Source organism: Mirounga angustirostris, unplaced genomic scaffold (assembly GCF_029215605.1).
Source record: "Mirounga angustirostris isolate CCGP_5_RB_7025 unplaced genomic scaffold, mMirAng1.0.hap1 SCAF_14, whole genome shotgun sequence".
NCBI classification, from domain to species: domain Eukaryota; kingdom Metazoa; phylum Chordata; class Mammalia; order Carnivora; family Phocidae; genus Mirounga; species Mirounga angustirostris.
Window position 1 is genome coordinate 80,907,065 of NW_026991722.1, and position 20,625 is coordinate 80,927,689.

Below are 20,625 nucleotides of genomic sequence, written 5' to 3' on the forward strand. Positions count from 1 at the left end.
TGGAATGAGGTGTCTTGATCAGAGAACTACACGCCACTGAAGGAGAACAGTACTTTCAAGGAGCTGTTTTTGGTAAGGGGTGAACCGGGCTGGTTGGTCCGATGAGGCAAAGCAGCGAAGTCAGACCTTGTACGTGACAATCAGCTTGCCAAGGCGGCGAGAACACCAATTCTCTACACAACGAAGAAGAGACATCTTCACAACTGTTCGACTTAAGAACTATAGTTTTTAGATACCAGGGAGAAAAACACAGTTGTACCTTAACATCTGTTGAGAAAATACAAATAAATAGGCTGCAAACAGCAAGCTGCTGACAAGTCAGCCGCCATTTGGACAGTCATGCAGTTGAGGAATACGTCCCCGGGTACCCGGACACACACGTTTGTCATCTCCGGCACATGCACACCACTGATTAAAAAAAAAAAAAAAAAAAAGCCGTTTCTAGTGTATCAGTCAGGAGCACACCTCTGAGCGCCCTGTAATCTAGCTCTGACCTCCCAGCAGACGGCTCCATGAAAACTCGGTCCTGCTGGCCAGAGGGGAGCTCGAGGAAGGCAAGCACTTGCCAACAGCAAAGCCACTCTGACACGGCAGGAGAGAACTTTTTAAACAACGTCACCACTGCGTCTGAAACACGACAATGACAAGTACTAGGCACAAGCCAACACCTGCCCACTCGCCGGTCAAGGGAATAACCTGCCCCAGCAGAGAGGCTCTCGAGGCCTGGTTACTCTGCTTATCAAATCAACATGAGTCACTGCACTCTGAATCGGAAGGACTTGACAAAGTGTCTGATGTTGCCGTTTGTTAGTGGGCTGAGGATTTCAGGTAAGGCTGCGAGCCCCTCTATGACTGACTGCCGCAGGTCACACAGGAACACCTGGATGACCAGTCCGCCAGCATCTGCTTTAGCTACACTCTGCTCACCATCTCAAAGAGAAATTCTATTTCAGTCGAAGACCAGCTGTTTGGCCCATCGTTCCCAGCTACTCCTCTGCCAGGAAGCTTGTTCCTGCTACAAGCAAACAAGTAAGACTATGGCGCGTGGCTTAAAAAGTCCTGTATGTGAGGAACTCTTTCATTTTCTTGGGGATCGGCAGTGCTAGCACTTGGTAGGTGGTCAGGAAACTTCGAAGGGCTTTCCGGCATAAGTGCTTCAGTGAGGACAGGACCCGAGGAGCTGTCCAGAACTGGACGTGGCCGTCCCTTGTCCTGAAACAGAACAGAAACGGACGCTTTAAGTGAGACCTTGGAAACACACAGTTTCACGGTGATGGGTATTAATGTTTCGACTCTGACTTGTGTTAGCAGGAGACACCCGGGGAGTGCAATGCGGCCCTTAAATGCAACCCTAATGGTCGAAATGGATGTAAAGGCTGTGATGCTGAATAATTAAGGCCGCTGAGAGGATCAGAAGAACTCAAGACACTTGATACCAAAGTGCTATCTGTGAGCTCGGTCCCTTCTGAATCACACCGTGAGTTCCAATGCAACAGAGGGAAGAGTGCCACCTCCTGAATTACAGATGCTCCCTGCAAGGTGGTCTCTGCCCCAAGTGGTTTCTCAGAAATTCTGCATCATCCCGACTTAGGCCTCCTTGTGGACGTGGCCCATTAAGTGGCATGAATCAGAGCTCTTTAATTACTCTTAGATTAAATATTAAGAGTAAATGATAGGGCACCTGGGTGGCTCAGTTGGTTAAGCGACTGCCTTCAGCTCAGGTCATGATCCTGGAGTCCCGGGATCGAGTCCCGCATCGGACTCCCTGCTCAGCAGGGAGTCTGCTTCTCCCTCTGACTCTCCTCCCTCTCATGCTCTCTGTCTCTCATTCTCTCCCTCGCAAATAAATAAAATCTTAAAAAAAAAAAAAGAGTAAATGATAACCTGTACTGGCAGAATAGAATATTAGCATTTTGTGTCCTCTTAGATTTCCTTTAAAGGCTTCATCATAGGCAAGAACATTCTAGATCCTTGCTCTCCTTAAAAAGCTACGCGATACACTCAGCAGAAACCGCGCCCCATCTGTTCAGCTATCAGACACATACCCTGTGGCAATAACTCCACCGTGTGGAAAAAATGTGCAGCAAAGACCATTGGTCATAGGAGCAAACGCAACTGGAGTTTTCAGTTCCAGGGCCCAGATCCTGAGGAGTCTGGACGAGAGAGAAAAGAAATGTTCGCACATTAGCAGACAGGGGGGCCAGCCCCAGAGGGGGGGAATGCTACAGTGACTTGTGAGGACTTGCTCTGAGGCCACACACCGAGATGTCTCCGCATTACCTGTCATCTGCCACCGTGGCAAGGTACAAGCCTTCGGGAGAGAAGCACACAGATCTCAGGGAGCTAATGTGCACATCACTGTCGTCCATGGGGAGGTCAAGTTGGGCGTGGCTGAGGAGAAAGAAATAGGACGGTCGGCCTGGGGTGATGGCCACCCCCCACCCTCCAGCTTCATTCCAATGCCGGGGCTATGATGGGCTCAAAGACCCATCCTTACCCCCTGTGGAAAACCGTGGGATAAGCAGAGTGGGGGGAAAAAGCGCATTTCCTAAGCGTCTCGCGTAAGGGGCTGAAGGGTTACACTCCCCGTGCTAATTTCCTTATGCAAAGTAGGTCAGCCCTCACTTCAATGCCACAGTACAAACTGAAAGTCTTTTTTCAGCTAAGATACATGATAATTATAGGACTACCTATTATTTGCCTCAGAAAACAACAGAGACAAAGAGAAAAAGACCCAAGTTTGTGAGAACATGAAAATTCATTTTGGAAATACCAGTTTCAGTAAGAGGATCATTCTGAACTTGCTACTCTGGTTATTAGTAAATGGAAAGAAAGAGTCACTTTGAGGTTTCATTAACGCTGAATCCAGAGACATGCACGGCCTCCCACATCGGGAGCCATGTAAGTGACAATGAAGTGCCACGGCATGCCACTGCCTCGGAAGGCCTGAACTCTGTGCCTTCTACCCAGGCGCTAGCCGCCCCCCCCCCCCCCCCCCGCCCCGCAGCCGCTTCCCCTGCCCCCGACCCCATACGGGCCATGCCGAACCCAAGGCAGCCTTCTCATCAGTGCCCCCCGCAACACGGTCCGAAGCAGGGATCCCGTCCTTACTGGAGTACCCTCAGCCTCTCGCCAGTATAGGGGTCCCACATGATCACGTTGGTGTCGTAAGAGGCCGTGACAAGCAAGGCGGAGTCGGGGGAGAAGTCACAAGAGACAACACTGCTTTGGTGGCCCTCTAGCTTCCGGATTAACGTGTAGGACCGCATGCTCCACAGGAACACCTGTGCGAAGGAACAAGTGCCCGGTTAGGGGCAGCGACAGTTCGCACAGCAAGCCAACGACACGGCAGTGCCGGATGAAGCCAAGCTCTCCACTCCGTGTCACAGAGGCTTAGGTGGAGCACCAGGTCGGAGCTCCCGAGGTGCCGACCAGCGCACAAGTTCAAGGAGCGCAGTCCAAGGGAGAGTGCGCCCAGCCAAGCTCAGGAAGACTAGCGGCTAAAGTGTACCCGTAGAGGCTTCTCGGTTCTGCTTCTGAGCCCTGTTTGCAAAATCACACCGTGTGCTGATAAAGCGCTATCTTGTCCTCTCAGTTAAAAGCAAAAATAGGGGTCAGAGGTGAGCCCCGGGGCTCCCACCAGAGCGGTGGCACCTTGCCGAGCCATTTTACACGTGTTTACAGAGCAGTGGGAATGTGCCCCACAACTGTGCGGACGTCTGACACAGCTCATCGCTTGAAATCTTTTTGAGAATCATGAAAAATGGGATTTTATTTTCTCCCCTTGAAGAAAACTTGCCATCACGTAGTTCCAAACCCCAAATGAATGATTAACCAACCTGGGCCGTACCACACAGTGAACTCTTCCCTTTGCCGGCTCAGTCACGGCAAACAGCTCGATGCAGATGTAAAATCAGACAAACACACTGTTCCCAAATTGTTCTTGGGTTTCTAATACTTTCTTAAACAACAGGACTTCAGAACAAAGTTCAACAAGTAACCGTACATTCTGATTTGAAATGGAAACTCCCATCACACAGATTCAAATGAAATTGTTCAAAGGAGGGAAATTGCGATTCATATAGGGGTTGCAACTTTCAAAATCTCGAGACTCCAAGGGGAAGAGATTTAAAAAGCACACCTTTACCGTTTTGTAAAGGCAAACAGCCCTCCTCCGGTGATGAGGGCAATCCATGTCCTTCAACACCTCCTCTCGGTTTATGTCAACACGCAAATCAAGAGAGGCGACGACGTACAGGAGGACCCGGCCCACGAGCACGCGTCCTGCCGGGGCTGCTTTGCAGCCGGGTTTGGAGGGGTTTGGAGGTGCGGGCCCTACCCACCCTCTCCCTCACCAGGCCCGCTCAGGCCTCCTGGTCTCGCCGCACGCGGGCAACGGAGGCAGCGCCCGACATGAGCCTTACCGACTTCTCTCCAGCGGCCGAGCACAGCATGCTGCAGTCGGGCGAGATGGAGCAGCAGTAAACCCACTGCAGGTGGCCCGAGAGCACCTGGATCTGTTTACCTGCACAGAGAGGGGCACAGGGTGAGCCAGTTCGCGAAACCACGCAGCCGGGGGCCCGAAGGCCCGGGAGGCATGGCTGACCCACCTGGTGTCCTATCGCCTGAGCCCAAAGGCCCCTTCTTTTCAAGGCAGAGAAAGAAATATGCCAGGAGTTGTCATTTAAACACCTGAAATCTATTTATACGACAGTGTAATCCCCAAGGAGATCACTACCTTCTGTTTCACCAAAATCCCCAAGACTGGTGCGATAAAGGCTGTACACAGATCACATCTGACAGATCCCTTTGCTAGCAGAGAACATTCTTTCCAGGGCCCCCCAACCACCTCTAATAGTTGGAAGCATCCTTGCAAATGTGAGAATGTTTTATCTTCACTCCTGTCGTTGACGCTCTGTAATGGTCTCCCCCTCCCAAGGGTCCCACCGCACACTCTCACCCTCGCCAGGGTGTCTGGCTGAGCCACCGCGCAGAGCAATGAGGCCCACGTGCTCTGCCGTCAGGCGAACCCGGGTTTGAACCCTGACTCCGCTGATGACTCAGCACGTGCCCCGGGGCCACTCACAGAATTGCTCCAGTTCTGAGTTTGGGGGAAAAATTAAAGGCCCATCCGTAAGCATAATAACAGAACAGGTGAATATATGGCATACGTTTCTACCCCATTAATTCAGATGGTATTAAGGATCTAGATTTTCCATGTTCCGTGGAAAAAATGTAAGGAATATGAGTCTATTTTTGTGGAACGACCACAAAGTCCGTAAGTGTGTCTGAGTGTGAGTAGGACACCGAGGGAAATACAGAAGGCTCTTAGCATGGGTCCTGAGGCTGCAGGGGGATTTCCGGGAAGACAGTCGAGGGGAGGATGAGATAGGGAAAGAGACTGGGGTGGGGGGGTGAAAACCAATACAAAAAAAAAAAGGAAAAAACTTTCATGAACATATATACTGCTGCAAATGCATTTAAGAGTTTGTGTATACACGTATATATATATGTGGGTGTATATAGTATTTTTGTAAGAAGTCATGGTTTCTTCAGCTATCACGGTAAGAGCAGTCCCAAGCACCCCCCCACCCCGGGTGGTTCTGAGTGCTGAACACATTTAGGCAGGATGGTAGGGCAGGGCCCCGTACCCAGGAACACTACTTCATCGCCGCCCCTCCTGAGAAAGCCCTCGTGTACTCGCCCGCTCCCAGCCCCCTTCAGCTAGTCCTCTCTTCCCAGTCACCGGAAGATTTTAAAGTCACTTCAAGAATCTTCCTTACATGATGGCAAGCTGCCTCTGGATACACATTAAAAATGGCGCTGCCCTGGAGAAGCCTTCCCAAGCAGCCGGCCTGTCTTGTGACTTCAAGTTCCGCAGCGAAGGGCAGAAACTACCAGAGTTCTCTTGGTGACCAGATGCCATCAGAGGAGGACACCACAAGCACCTCCTTGGCAGTGGGACAAGTCATCAGGCTGGAGTCTCAGAGGGCAGGAGTAGGTCCCCTCTCGTGGTTGGGGGGCTGGCACAGTCACGGCTGAGGCACGAGTACCAGTGCCTTTGCATTACTGGGGGCGACTGTGCCTCTCTATCAACTGTCCCCGTCGCCGTTTCCTCCTTCCACCTCCCTCCGGCCCCTGCATCCCTGCCCATGTGGGGAAGAAAGGGCCTGACAATAAATTCCTCTTCCCTGTGTCACCTTTCTGGTTAAAGATCAGTACCAGAGATGTACGGGCCACCTCTGTATACGGTTCTGCTCAAAGCAAAATTCCGCAAAAGTTGACCCCCTCTAGCTAAGAGAATCCTTCTGGGCAAAGATTCCACTTCACAAAGAAACTATTTCTTTTCTTTTCTTTTTTTTTTTTTTTACATGAAACTATTTCTAACAGGAAGTAACCAACACGGACGACCTCCTCTAGGCTGGTGGTTCTCAACCCGGGGAGACGATGCCCTTCACGTGGACGGGGGGCAATGGCTGGAGACACTCTGGCTGTCACAACTAGAGAAGGTGCTTCTGGCATCTAGTGGGTAGTCCAGGGATGCTCCTCAACATCCTGGAGGGCCCAGGACAGCCTACAACAAAGACTTCGCGTGCCCCAGATGTCAATAGCGCCACGGCTGAGAAAACTCACACCACAGCATCTATTTTCAATAGGAGTGATTATCAGTAGGGGTCAAAAGTGCTGCTCAGTAACCAAAAAAAAAAAAAATCTTACCTTTTTCTTATGTACAAAGCATAGATATGCATTCAGTGCATAAATAGTGTATTTTTGGTATTAATATCTCACAGGGACGAGGTGGGTGTGTGATTAGAGAAAAATGTCTTTCACGGGTCCTTAGGAAAATCGGTTGAGAAATACTTCTAAGACAAAAGTGAGAAGGGGGCAAATAGAGTATTTTGGGGAGCTGCCCAGCAGTTCCATCACTTTCATACCATGTTTGTTCAGGTCCCAGATGCGAAGAGTCTTATCCCGAGATGCCGAGACCAGAATCAAACTGCCACTGGGTGTGAAGCTCAGATCTCTCACGACATCTTGGTGGCCGGAAAGATTCAAAAGCAGGAGCCCTGGCGTGGGAGCAGGGGCACTCGGTCAGGGAGAGGAGGCACCTGGCCTGCCGGTCACGGCTACACCCCTCAGCCACCTGGGGGGCCGGTAGCCTGTCTGGTCCCTGATGAGAACATGCATGCATCCTGGGACCTTGCCCCGGCCAGAAATGACCTACCTGTCTGCACCTCCCAAATCTTGATCTGCCCGTCATTGAGTCCCGTAGCAAGGATCAGGCAAGAGATGTCTGGCACTTGGGCATGGTGGCGTGCCCAGAGCTTCCTGCTGGGTGGAGAAGGCCACGGGCTAAAGGCCAAACCCCAGACGATCTGCCCACAGTCCAGAGTCTTCTCCTTTGGGCTGCCTCGCCCTTTTGTATCATTTTTGCTGCTTCGGCTTTTGGCTTCAAACCCTTTAGGGATGCTGGAGGAAGCAGAGATTCCTTAATGAGTCAAAAAGTGTCACCAAGTCAACCAACTATTCATTCCATGATACTAAGACATTAAGGTTCTAGAAACAAATTGGCCTTTGGTGAATTTAATTTCTTTTTAGAATGCATGTAACAATGACTTCATTAGCCTTGGTTCATCCCATTTGTGACAGCCCTGCAGTGGGGTGACCTGCCTTGTGGGATAACTAGATCACAGAAGCTCCAGGGAGCCCTACGCTTCCTCAGAAAGTTCTCTCAGGTTTGGTGCATGGAAGGAAAGATGCACTCAGTTTCTCCCACGAGGAAGAAAGCATGCCGTAGGTTTGGAACTAGGACAGATCTTAGAACTTGAATACCCATCTGCTGCTCCCCTGCCTGATGAGCCCCTAGCTTCGAAAGGTCCAAGGAGCAGGAAAATAAATCCTTTTCTGGCCCACACATTTGCTTGGTACAAGCTGGTTTCCACCTTCCCTCACTATGTTCCAAGCAATTAGTGAGGCTCTTTCACTTACTTCTCTGGGTACATCCAGCACAGGAACCGACCAGTGGGGAGATCGAGGAGAGAAAGAGCCCACGACTGCAGAGCTGCACCGACCTCAAAGATCCCGTGGCCTGAACCGCTCCTTTTACGTTCTACTTACGGTGAAACACGACCCAGATAAGCTCTGTGAGACTCACTCCCTAAGATCTAGGCCCTGCCCACCACTGCCCCGCCAGACCACATCTCATAGGCTTGAGCAGCTGGACAGCCCTGGGATTCAGCCCCCAAACTCGAAGTTTCCTGTCTGCAGTACATTTTATCAGTGCAAGTATTAAGTTCTACTTTTCTGTGTGACCCTGACCACATGCTGGGATGTATCAAACTCAGGGAAATGAAGATGATGAAGCTGGAACCCAGTTCCGTGAAAAATCCTATAGTCAACGTATATGTAACTGGACCTCTATGCCTCAGACTTGTTCCCCCAAAGTTGGAAGTAAATCATATTTTTGCCAAGTGTGTGGTTGAAATATATTAAAGAATTTAAACCAAGCTCACCTATAAAACTAGAAGGGAGGAATTGAGGCAAATATAGGCTCCATCAGCTCTAAAACTCTTTTAGTCCAAATCAGAGCTTGGCAAGCTATGTCCAGGCCAGCATTCTGTTTTTACAGATAAAGTTTTATTGGAACCACGTTCATTTGATCACACGCCGTCAATGGCCGCTTTCACGCCCTAAGAGCAGAGGGGAGGAGTCTCAACAGAGACCAGATGGCCCCCGAAGCCAAAAACATTTACCACCTGAGCCTTCAAAGGAAACGTGTGCTGACCCCAGGTCTCAATGGCCAAATGGAGTTTGAAAACTTGTTGTCCTGACAAGCATCCGAATGTGATAATGAATGTCTTTTCGACTGACCCTGCTCAATCCCCACACCTCACGGAGCTGCCTGGCCCTGGCGCAGGGGCCTCAGTCGGCCATCCAGGGAGGCAGCGTGGAAAAGGCAAGCTACAGGGAAAGCTCTGTAGGACAGCTGGGTGCCATCGAAGCCACTTTTGTTTTATTTTTTATAAAATCCTAAATTCTGCATTCGAACTAAGGAATAATCTGTAGCTACCTTATTCCACAGGAATTAAAGCACATATGCGTATTAATTCATTTTAATATAAATTTAATTTCTCTAGAAAGAGATACTAAACCCTCCATTTTAGGGGTAGAGTTAACTTTCCTAGGGTCACAAAATCGGGGGGCCAAACTGGAACTAGAACTCAAGTCTTGGGTATCCAGGCCTACTACTCACTAGATCCCCTGGACTTCTGAATTTGCCAATGAGTCAAGGGACGAGTTACATGGGAGATGGGGGGTATATGCATGGGAAAGGAACAGCTAAGGGCAAGGCAGAGTCACTGGGGGAATTTAACTTCACTGAAATTCAAGTTTCTAAAAACTGCATTTCTAAAAGCAGTACAATTATTTGGTTAGTACCAATTATTCGCTCAGTACTAAAAGCACTATTATTTTTTTTAAATATGTAACAATCTGAACAAGAATCTAACGACTTCAGATTTCCCCTTTTAAAGGACTTTTAAAATAACAATTATTTTCGGGTGCCTGGGTGGCTCAGTCACTAAGCGTCTGCCTTCGGCTCAGGTCATGATCCCAGGGCCCTGGGATCGAGTCCCACATCGGGGTCCCTGCTCAGCGGGAAGCTGCTTCTCCCTCTCCCACTCCCCCTGCTTGTGTTCCCTCTCTCGCTGTCTCTCTCTCTGACAAATAAATAAATAAAATCTTAAAAAAAACAAAAAACAAAAAAATAACAATTATTTTCAATTATAAAAGTAATAGAGAACTGTGGGAAAAATTTGGAAGTGAGACAAGTAATAAAATAAAAATTACCCATAATCCTAACACCACAGTAAACATTTCACTGTAAGTTTTTATTTGTACATATATACATATATATTTTTTTAAAAGATTTTTTTTAATTTTTATTTATTTGAGACAGAGAGAATGAGAGGGAGGAGGGTCAGAGGGAGAAGCAGACTCCCCGCCGAGCAGGGAGCCCGATGCGGGACTCGATCCCGGGACTCCAGGATCATGACCTGAGCCGAAGGCAGTCGCTTAACCAACTGAGCCACCCAGGCGCCCTACATATATTTTTAAAAGACAAACTTGGGATATTACATATATAGTTAATAGCTTACTATTTTCATTAAGCCTTATAAGCATTTTCCTAAGTTATTATTCTTCAAAATGTGTGATTTTTCCCTAAAATAAGTAACTTCTCACTTAACATATTAAACAGTAACATTTCTCTCATTATATTAAGCAATAGATACACAAAAAGGATTAATACTCAAATTTCCATTTTCCTGAGTTCATACTGGACAGATATATTTACCTATAGTGATGTGTATGTTTGAATAGAACACTGATTTCAGGCAAACAGAGTTTCCATTTGTATGCTTTTTAAAAGATTCTTTTTCCGGCACCTAGGAGGCTCAGTTGGTTAAGCATCTGCCTTCGGCTCAGGTCATGATCCCAGGGTCCTGGGATCGAGTCCTGCATCGGGCTCCCTGCTCACCGGGGAGTCTGCTTCTCTCTCTCCTTCTGCCCCTCCACCCCGCTCATGCTCGCTCGCTCTCTCAAATAAATAAAATCTTTAAAAAACAAATAAAAATAAAAGACACTTTTTCAGACCATAAACTTGTACTGGACTGGATATAAAGTTGAGTCTCTCGCATTTAGAGTAGGAGATCAATAAAAAATGGGAAGACCTTGGCATTCTCATTAAACTGACCACAGAAGGAACTGAAAATAATGATTAAAAAAAAAAAAACAAAAAAACCTCTCTGATGGCTGCAAAATATATCCTATGGCATTGCCATAATTTCCCTTACCATCCTCTCTCTCATCACCAGGATTTCTGGTTTTTCACTACTACAGAGCTAATTCCGCAGTGAAAATCAGTGTATGGAAATAGATGACCCCATTTCTGAGATTCCTAGTAGCGAGAGGAACATTTTCAAGGTCCTCGATCCATACTGCCAAACAGCCAGATTCACACCGGTCAATCCCAGCAGCGCCCAAGTATGCATCTCAGCACGCTCTTGTTGGCGGGACCCACTTTCAAGGCCACGAGTCTCACACTGAACTGATGAAACACTTAAATCTAACATACAATTTGTAAGAAATGCCCAAAGCAAAACAAATGAGGCCCTCAAGGGCAGGGGCCGTGTTTGATTTATTTCAAGGTTCCCAGCCCCTAGGCTCCGTGTCAGGCAAAGATGTCCAACACACACTGACTGAATCAATGGAGTCGCCCTGTCCCAGCTGGGCCATCTCACCTGGAGCTCACAGCACTCAGACACTGGGCCCTGTCCAGCCCAAGGAAAGAAACTAGTTAATACCAGAAACTAAATTTGGTCCATAAAGGAAAACACAAAAACCCAACTTAAATATGGGCAAAGGATGTGAACGGACATTTCTCCAAAGAAGATACAGGACAGGCCAAGAAGCACAAGGTGCTCCACCTCCGAAGCCATCAGGAAATGCAAATCCAAACAATAAGATGCCACTTCCCACCCTACCAGGATTGTTCTGCTAGAATAAAAAAGACAATAACAAGTGTTGGTGAGGGTGTGGGGGATATGGAAATCTCACACATCGGCTGGTGGGATTGCAAAACGGGGCAACCACCTCGGGCACCAGTCTGTTTCTCAAGCAGAGAAACACTGTAAGCCTATGTCCATAAAAACAAACAAAAAACAAAAAACAAAAACCCGTACGTAAATGTGCACAGTGGTATTATTCGTAATAGCCAAAAAGGGAAAACCATCTAACTCTCCAGCAACTGATAAATGTCTATGCAAGGTGCGCTGTCTCCGTACAATGGAATATTATCTGGCAGTACGGGAAATGATGTACTGATACACGCTGTAAGAGGGATGACTGGAAACATTCTCCCAAGTGCAAGAAACCCGTCAGAAAAGACTCCGCGGTGTACAATTCGATGTATGTGTAAAGTCCAGAATAAGCAAATCTATGAAGACGGCAAGGGGATTCGCGGCCGCTCTGGGCTGGAGAGCAGAGTGAGACTGGAGGATGACAAGTGAGGGATGTGGGGCTGCTCTCTGTGGCAATGACAATGGTTTTGAGATTAATCATGGTGAGAGCCGCACAACTTCCTGAATGCACTAAAAGCCACTGAACTGTACACTTTAAAGGCGCAGACTGTATGGTATGTAAATTACATCTCAATAAAGCTGCTAAAAAGTAACAGCGGGGCTAACATGACCTCCACAGAATTAATTTTCCCACGTACCGACCGTGGGGCTCTGGAAACCCCAATGATCAATTCCTGAACTGTTTTCGGCCGTTCTCCCTCTCCTGTTCTCGGGCGGGAAGACCCCAAAGGGCAGGGAGTCATGGGGGAAAGTGCTCCAGGTCCCCCATCGTGAGGATTCCCTCGCTCCTCTGGGCTTGGGGGTCTGAGAACTTACAACTGCTCCTCCAGCGGCCAGGGGATCAGCTTGACGATGCAGTGTCCTTGAGACCAAGCGAACCAGGAACCGTCCGGGGAGAAGGCGACGCTCCAGGTCTCACAGCTCGACTTCCAATCAAACTGCTGAGGGCGCCCCGGCTTGAGCTCGGCCAGCAGCAGCGGTTCCTCTGAGACGGGAGACAGCATGATTCAGGGGAACGCCCTCGCTGCCTCGGCGGGGGGGGGGGGGGGGGGGGGGGGGAGTGGGGAGCCAGGCTCCGGACCACCGGGCTGACTCAGACCCAGGAGAGCCGCTGTCTCCCCAGGCTGAGGGGTGATACTCTGGACTCCGGGAGGGAGTTGTCATTTAAATGACCTGCCCAAGAACAGTAGCCACAGGCCACATTCCAGTGCGGTTACTCAGCCCTGGCCCTGGCCACCGCTGGTTAACCCTGACTCAGAGTAACCTTTGTGCGAGTGAACTCAGTGAATGGAGGCCTCATTTTCCTATGAATGCCTGAAGAGGAAGAAAGGAGAGCCGGCCCAGGCTGGGACCAGGCTAGATGGTGCAGATTAGGAGGCCTTCCAGTGTATTTAAGGTCTCCTCAAAAGAACCTGCCACCGGGAGGGAGGCCTAGAAGGCATGTCTGGAACTCCAAGGCTCCCCACCGCTCACCAGCCTCCTCCCCATCACCAAGGCACTTGCCCTGCTTCCTGCCGCTCGGACCTCTGGATCTGGCCTCCCACTTTCCACCTCCGTTCTGGTTTAAGCCTTCATCCCAACTTGCCCAGATCTTTCACGAGACTCCCCTGATTTTTCCTGCCCTTCCCCCTCCCCATCCCCCCTGCTGAAGCTAAAATACACGTCACGTTTCTCTCAAATGCATTCCAAGGCTCCCACCTGCGTCCACAGTAAGGGCAGGGGAGCCTGGGCCTCCTACCCCCCTACTTCATTCTCTCCTACAGTTACAAATTTCCTTCTGGCCCACCCTCCACCAGAATTTAAGCACCCTGTTCAAACACCAAAATGATTTCATTTTCATTTCTCTCGGGGCCTAGCACAGTGCCTCGTGAAGAGCTGGTGCTGGATTGGGGCTTCTCCTGCCACCTGAAGGGCAGTTCCTAGTTCAAGTCTCCACTCAGTGGAAGGTTCTCAATGGCTGACGAAGCTCACAAGTTAAAGGCGTTCAGGACTGATTTTTTGCCCATTAATTATGATTATGATACACACTAATATAAATACTGGCTTCCGGGGCGCCTGGGTGGCTCAGTTGGTTAAGCGACTGCCTTCGGCTCAGGTCATGATCCTGGAGTCCCTGGATCGAGTCCCGCATCGGGCTCCCTGCTCGGCGGGGGGTCTGCTTCTCCCTCTGACCCTCCCCCCTCTCATGTGCTCTCTCATTCTGTCTGTCTCAAATAAATAAATAAAATCTTTAAAAAAATGTATATATATATATAAATACTGGCTTCCACTCTGAAAGAGGTCACTTCCTGATGTCTATGTTCCACCTCAGTAGTTTCAAGACCTTGACCCTTTTATAACTGTTACCAGATAGATGCTAATTTAAACAGCCCTATTTCATTTATTTTAGGATACACCTTTATATGTCTTCTCTCATTTTGATCTCGCCGAAATCAGGATGTGCCCTACAAACGATGAATTTTTAGTTAAATAAGCAGTATTTTTTCTCAGTGATAAGTAAGAACCATTGTATCTTGGGTTTAATGAAACAGATGGTAAACATGCATATATAGCGAGATGCCTATCTGTATATGATATTTATATACATATATATATAATATTTCCTGGTATATGCATTATAGAAGGTGTGGGTACTACCTTGTTTTATAAAATAAATGTGTTGCTGAAGAGTCTGTCTTTAAATAGAATTTTAATCCATCAAGCCTTTGGTGGCTTTGCTATTTAAAGAAAAGTAAGTTTCCTTTGCAAAGAGAATATTCATTTCCTGAAGTTCTATGTATAAATCTAGGTTTTAATACATTAGGTCTGTCTAAACTGGCATTTGTATAGGCCCAGGTAATTCTCCTGAAATCTGTACATGTTTGTACATGGGATCTTGTCATTTATACGATTACGTGTCTATAGGAACACACTCCTTTGGATGGGAATTTCGGCATGGTAAGAAGTTACTTTACATTTTAAATCCAAAACAGGTCTCTCAATGCTACCCAGCAAACCTGCGGTGGTGTCTTCATTCTCATTATTCCTAGTGGTGACCTAGCCCTAATCTGTCAATGCCTCCTTCAGGTAATCCAGGGGTTCTCACCAGATTGTGTCCTCTGGGGACAGGTGGCAATGTCTGGAGACATTTTTGGTCGTCGTAACTGGGGGTTACGACTCCGATGTAGTCAAATATTAAATGACATCGACTGATCTGGAGGCACATTTTTATCTAGGGGATGAACCGTCTTTATTCCACCCTGATAATATTCACACTTGGCTCACTTCCCCCACAACGGGCACATTATCTATCCTTTTGACACCATGGAGGCTCTGCACAATATAAAAAGGGGTCCTCCCTGTTTTCTCTCTTTTCTTTACTTCCCCAACCAAATCCATTAACAAGCTCTATCGAGGCTGTTTCCAAAAGGCTTGGCAAACCTACCTTCTCTCCATCTCCATGGCTACTATTCTAATCTATGCAAACCATCTCATCAATATCATCTCTCACTGAGCAGCCCTGCAACTGCTCTCCTAGCTTCCACTCTGCCCCACCCCCAATCCTCACCTCCTAGAGTGATCAGTTTCAACTACTCTTAGAATAAAATTCAAGGGGCGCTGGGTGACTCAGTCCGTTGAGACTCTGCCTTCAGTTTAGGTCATGATCCCGGGGTCCTGGGATCAAGCCCCGTGTCAGACTCCTCGCTCATCCAAGAGTCTGCTTGTCCCTCTGCCCCTCACCCTGCTTGTTCTCTCTCTCTTCCTCTCTCTCAAATAAATAAATAAAATTAAAAAAAAAAAAGAATAAAATTCAAGCTCCTTACCATGCCCTTGATGTCCTGCATAACCTGGCCCCTGGCCTTCATCTCCCACCTGGGCTTATAACTCTCCCCTCCCTGGCCCTGGCTCTAGCCTTCACTCACCCCTTGACTGTGCTCAATTAGTTCCGACCTTAGGGCCTTTGCACCAGCTAGTCTCTTCACCTGGAACGCCCTTCCATGACTGGCACCTTCTCTTCATTCAGTCTTGGCTCAAATAACAACTCCTTCACGAGCCCTTCTCTGACCCCAAGTCAATGTCCTTCATAATCCCTCCTCACATCATGTTCTTTACAGCACAATCACCATTACGATTAGCAATCGGTCTCCCCCCAACCAGGACATCAACTCCACGGAAGCAGGGACCTCGTATGTTTATCCGCAGTGCCCAGCAGAGTTCCTGGCAGAGAGCAGGCAGGCAGTAAGTATTTGTTGAATAAATATACATGGTATACCTCTTTAAATACAAACAAAATGAAGCCCCTTAGACTATTATGTTGCCTATGCCAAACATTTCACATGAAATGCTTCTTAAACATGAGCCATACCCAGATTTCACACTCTATTTCTGTGATTTGGAGATTTAATCTCCTGCTATTTCAGGCTCAGGAATCCAGGAGCTAAAAGAAGAAAAAACTCAGTGACTCCTGTCTCTTCATTTCTAGAACTCAGGAAATTCTGAAGCAGAGTCTGGGCCCAAACAAAACTTGGCTGCTGCGGGGGAAGGGGGATGGAGAAGCCATAGTTAGCGCAGAACTTAAAAAACCAGAGCCAAGAGGATCCAGCTTTCATCCGGGATCGTACCTGCCGTGGTCCTTTGTGGTGAAAAGGCCCACGGAGCTGCGTGTTCTAGTTAAACACTGGGATGTATTTGGACGACCAGGCTGAATGGAAAGATATTTATTATCAGCTTCTTCTGTGCAAGGAGATTCACCTGAACACAGAGATGGAAGCAATGACTCCAGCCAGCAGGGAGCCTGGTGATTTGTCCTGCCTCATCACCTTGACACTGGCTCTTCCACAGGTCCAGAAAACTGCCTGGCAGGCCGCAGATCCCTGGAGCAGATCTGACTGCTCCATCTTACCATGGCAGGGCTCAGGGTTGATGTCACGTTCTCAAAGACCTTCCTGGCCTCACTGTCTCAAGTGGCTCCGTCACTTTCCTTTCCCTCCGTTCAATGTTCTTTAGAGGCACCACTCACTCCTCTCGTCTTAATTGCTTACTTGCTTTTTTTTTTTAAATGTTTTATTTATTTATTCATGAGAGTCAGAGAGAGAGAGAGAGAGAGAGGCAGAGGCAGAGAGAGAAGCAGGCTCCCCGCCTAGCAGGGAGCCCGATGCTGAACTCGATCCCAGGACCCCGGGATCATGACCTGAGCCAAAGGCAGACGCTTAACCATCTGAGCCACCCAGGCGCCCCTGCTTACTTGCTTTTATACATTTACTGTCTAGCTCTTCCCAACCCACACCCCAAACCTGCCTCTCTGCCCGCTGCAGCTGAGCTGCACTGCCCAATACACTAACCACTAGCCACACTTGACCACCATTTGCAATATGCCAAGTCCGACCTGAGCTGGGCTGTTAGGAATGTAACACACACCGTATTTTGAACTTAGTACCAAAAAAAAAAAAAAAAAAAATCTAAAATATATCAATAATTGTGATTACATGTTGCAATGGTAATATTTTAGACATTGTTGGATTGACAGCTACAATTTTAAAATTGGTTTCACCTGCTTTGCTTCTTTTACTGCAGCCACTAGAAGATTTTAAATTACAGATGTGGCGTTATATTTCTATCGGCCAGAGCTGGCCTAGAGAGTGCCTGGCACACAGTAGATACTCAATAAATATTTGTCGAAAGAATAAATGAATTCTAACCGCTGCTCTGAAGATATCTACTGTTGTCCATTGTAATCCCATTACAATGGACTTTATTCAGTTTCAAAAGAACATAAAAGTCTCTGGCCTTTTTTTTTCTTTTTACAGCAACTTGGCAGCTCTCAACAGCTCTGCCCACACCCCAAAACACGGTCGTCAATCATTAGGAAAAACTCAGAACTGGAAACAGATTCCAGCTAAAAAGGGAGGCTAGCTACGGATCGCTTTCAGTTTTAACTATAAGGAGTCAATGGAAACAACAGCGGAAGCTATAAAAAGAGTCACATAAGATTCACACAAACAGTAGGGGCCATTTAAAAAGTGGTAACACACTCACTGAAAAGAAAGCCCTTATCTAGATGGGAAGGCAGAGAGAGCTGCCTCTACACCTTTTACCGAATGCCTGACTACAGCAAACAAAGAAATGTCATTTCCCAAATTAAAAAGTTACACCACCCCAGGGAATACCCTGATTTGAACCTACCCACCACCAATCCCCCGCTCCATCAAACTAGCCAGGGAAACACAAACATCAACCATCAGAATCCTCCAAGCAAGATGAAGCCTGAACTTCACTGGAAGAGTACCAAGAGGTTCTGGAACAATTCTGAACCCTAGGCCTTGACCCCTTCTGAGAACTTTCCCTAAAGAAACTGCCTTTAAGCATGGAGGGATATTCAAGAGTAGGAACTCCCAGAATAAATCCCAAGCCTACCCCAAATTTCTGTATAGGTAGGGTTTAGAGGCAAGGTGGCTGGAAGGGAGGAGACGAAGGGATAGTCTGGAGGGTGTGCCTTTGCCTAACAAGCACACCGAGATTACACGTTCACTTGGGCTGACTCTCCAAGTATATCCGATATTCTCAGACTTCCACAGTTTTCTGATGACAGCTGTTAACCAGGACAGAGGCATGCACCTCACCCATCAACGTATCCTAAACTTGCCCTATCAAATATGCCAGCCCGGATCAGCATCCCCAGCCCCACCCCACCCCACCTCTCCCAATGAGTCTCCGTTGGGAGAGGCTCGCAATAGGTTTTTTTAATAGGGACCCAGTCCCCATTCTCACGAATAGCAAGTTGGGAAGCTCCCAACCACCCACTGGGGCACGTACTATTATTATCCCATTTCGCAGACACAAAACAGACTTGGGTTAAGTGGCCCGTGCACGATCACACCGCTTCTAAGGGGCAGACCTGACGCCCACCCAGACCCGCAAGTGCGTCACCTGGCACCTGGGCACCCGCCCCCTGAGGGCCCGGCGCACCCCCGTGTGCCCCCCCGGGCGTAGGCGTCGGGCCGGGGGAGCCCCCCACTGTCCTGGGGCATGGGGATCCCCGGCACGCGGTGGCCCGCGCTCCTCCGCTCCTGTCCGCGGCGGGCGGGAGGCGCGGTGGCGGCCGCTGACAGCGAAAGTGAAACAAAGCTGGGCGCCGGGCGCGCCCCCCCGCCGCCGGCCCGCGCGGACGGCCCAGGCCCCCGCGCCCCCGCCGCGCCCCTCCCACGGCCGCGCCCGCGCCCCCGCCCGCCCCCCCCCGGGAGAACCGGCCCGGCCCCGCCCGGCGGGAACCCGCGCGCCCCGGCCCCGCTCACCTCCGGCCTCCATGGAGGACGCGCGCGGCCCCGCGGCAGGCGGCGGGCGCCTCAGCCCCCCGGGGCGCCGGCCCTCATGCCGCCCCCACGCCGCCCGCCCCCGCCCCGGCCCCGGCCCCGGCCCCGGCCCCGCCGCCGCCGCCGCCGCCGCGCCCGCCGCCGCCGCCCGGAGAGGCCATCAGCTGCTTCCCGTCACATGGCGGCGGGCGCGGGCGGGGACGCGCGGGGGGCGGGGCCGAGGGAAAAACGGCGGCGGGGGGGTTGCAGAATAAACGCGGGGGGACCGCGGGGAAAGCGGGGGAGGAGGGGGACAGGATAAAACCGGGGCGGGGAGGTACGGTTGTAGCTGAGAGGAACGCGGGGGGCGGGCGGACGGGACAAAACCGGGGGGCGGGGCCGAGGGGAAAATGGGGGGGCGGGCAGGTGAACGGGGACGGGATACAATCCGGGGGGCGGGGCTGCGGGAAAGCGGGGGCAGGTGAGCAGGGCAGACTAAAAACGGGGGCTGCGGGGCTGAAGAGAAGCGCGGAAGGGATGAAAACGGAGCGGGGGGAGAAACGGGGTGGAGGGGGAAATCGGGAGCGGAAGGACCGCGGCGGGTGACAACGGGGGATGGGGGCGGGTGCGGGAGGTGTAAGCAGAAAAGGGGGTGCGGCGGGGAGCGGGGCTGAGGGAGTCCGAGGGGAGGGAGCGGAGGACTGATGAGAGAACTGGGGGCGATGGGGCGGGGAGAAAGCCGGAGGGGCTGGGAACCAGGTGAAAAAGGGGGGAGCGAATGGGAGGGAGGCTGTCGCTCGAGAACGAGGACCTGAAGACACCAGGGATCAAGGGAACTGGGGGGGACAAAAAGCGGGGGCCGAGGGGAGAATTGGGGGGAGGGGGTCCGGGAACTCCAGAGCCGGTGAGAGGCGGGAGGGAAGGAACGAGCCTGGGGAATAAAATGGGGGCGCTGAGGCCGGGAGCTCAGAGGTTAAATGGGAGCTTTGGTGGAGGAGCCCAGCTCAGGGGTTAGGAATGGTAAGCCGCCGGTTTTTGAAAATGGGAACTAGAAAAAGACAAACCCGGCGGAAAATGGAGGGTGAAAACGAGCATGTCAAGGTTAAAATGGGCGGTGAGAAAGGGGCAGCGGGCCAGACAAAAAAAAAGGGGGGAGTCCAAGAAGAGTGGGGGTCCACATCTGGACAAACTGGGTAAACATGGGTGTGACCTAGGAGGACGGAAGTTCACGCAAAGAGGTGTTGGGGACAACAGGGAGAGAAGCGAAACAGGCCAGGGGTACAGTGGGGACTCAGAAACCAGCTTGGATTAAACCCACACAAATTCAAAGGGAGGGGCTGGGTGGAAAGGAACGTGGGACACTGAGGTTAAGGTAGGAAGCATGGGTTTGGTTAGAAAGGATGTAAGTTAAGGTGGAACCGCTGTGATAAAGAGCTGGGGAGCAAGGCCAGGGCAAGGAGGAGGGAGCCGGGAGCGAGACTGGAGGGCAGTAAAGAAAGGGGTGGGAGGAAGAATGACCTAAGAGGGAGACTGACTTGAAGCTTCCTCTAAAAACTGCGGTCTAGCCTGGGCCTAGGACAGGAAAGTGGGAGGTCCCGTGAGACATTATGGGGGTTACAATTAGCTGAGCCCAGTAAAGAACTCCCAAGGCCACCCACAACTACAGGACAGCTGATAGAATTCATCTTTTCAGCCAACCCAGCAGCAGATCCAGGTTC

General features: G+C 50.0%; 1 protein-coding gene across 2 annotated transcripts; it reads right to left on the minus strand.

Annotated features, from left to right (window-relative positions):
* Positions 1 to 206: 206 nt before the first annotated feature.
* On the minus strand, positions 207 to 19,067 carry WSB2 (WD repeat and SOCS box containing 2). 2 transcript variants are annotated; one of them, XM_064578465.1, is made up of 9 exons: positions 18,911 to 19,067; positions 12,456 to 12,624; positions 7,226 to 7,470; positions 6,936 to 7,067; positions 4,425 to 4,525; positions 3,112 to 3,284; positions 2,281 to 2,391; positions 2,046 to 2,153; positions 207 to 1,212 (listed from the first exon to the last, which is right to left on the minus strand). In XM_064578465.1, exons 1-9 carry the CDS (start codon positions 18,921 to 18,923, stop codon positions 1,050 to 1,052), a joined length of 1,215 nt encoding a protein of 404 aa, XP_064434535.1. In that variant the 5' UTR covers positions 18,924 to 19,067; the 3' UTR covers positions 207 to 1,049. The 2 variants fall into 2 exon arrangements, with proteins under 2 accessions (XP_064434535.1, XP_064434534.1); XM_064578464.1 differs by lacking the exon at positions 18,911 to 19,067 and having other exon boundaries at positions 12,456 to 12,658.
* Positions 19,068 to 20,625: the final 1,558 nt, after the last annotated feature.

What these genes read in the sequence shown, in the direction of transcription:
- WSB2 (XM_064578464.1), bottom strand. Translation starts at nt 12,643, where the DNA reads ATGCTGTCTCCCGTCTCAGAGGAACCGCTGCTGCTGGCCGAGCTCAAG. An exon ending in GATTTGGGAGGTGCAGACAG is followed by an intron (nt 7,068 to 7,225) that starts GTAGGTCATTTC and finishes CTCCCACGCCAG; the next exon opens with GGCTCCTGCTTTTGAATCTT. An exon ending in CGGCCGCTGGAGAGAAGTCG is followed by an intron (nt 3,285 to 4,424) that starts GTAAGGCTCATG and finishes TCCTTCGCACAG; the next exon opens with GTGTTCCTGTGGAGCATGCG.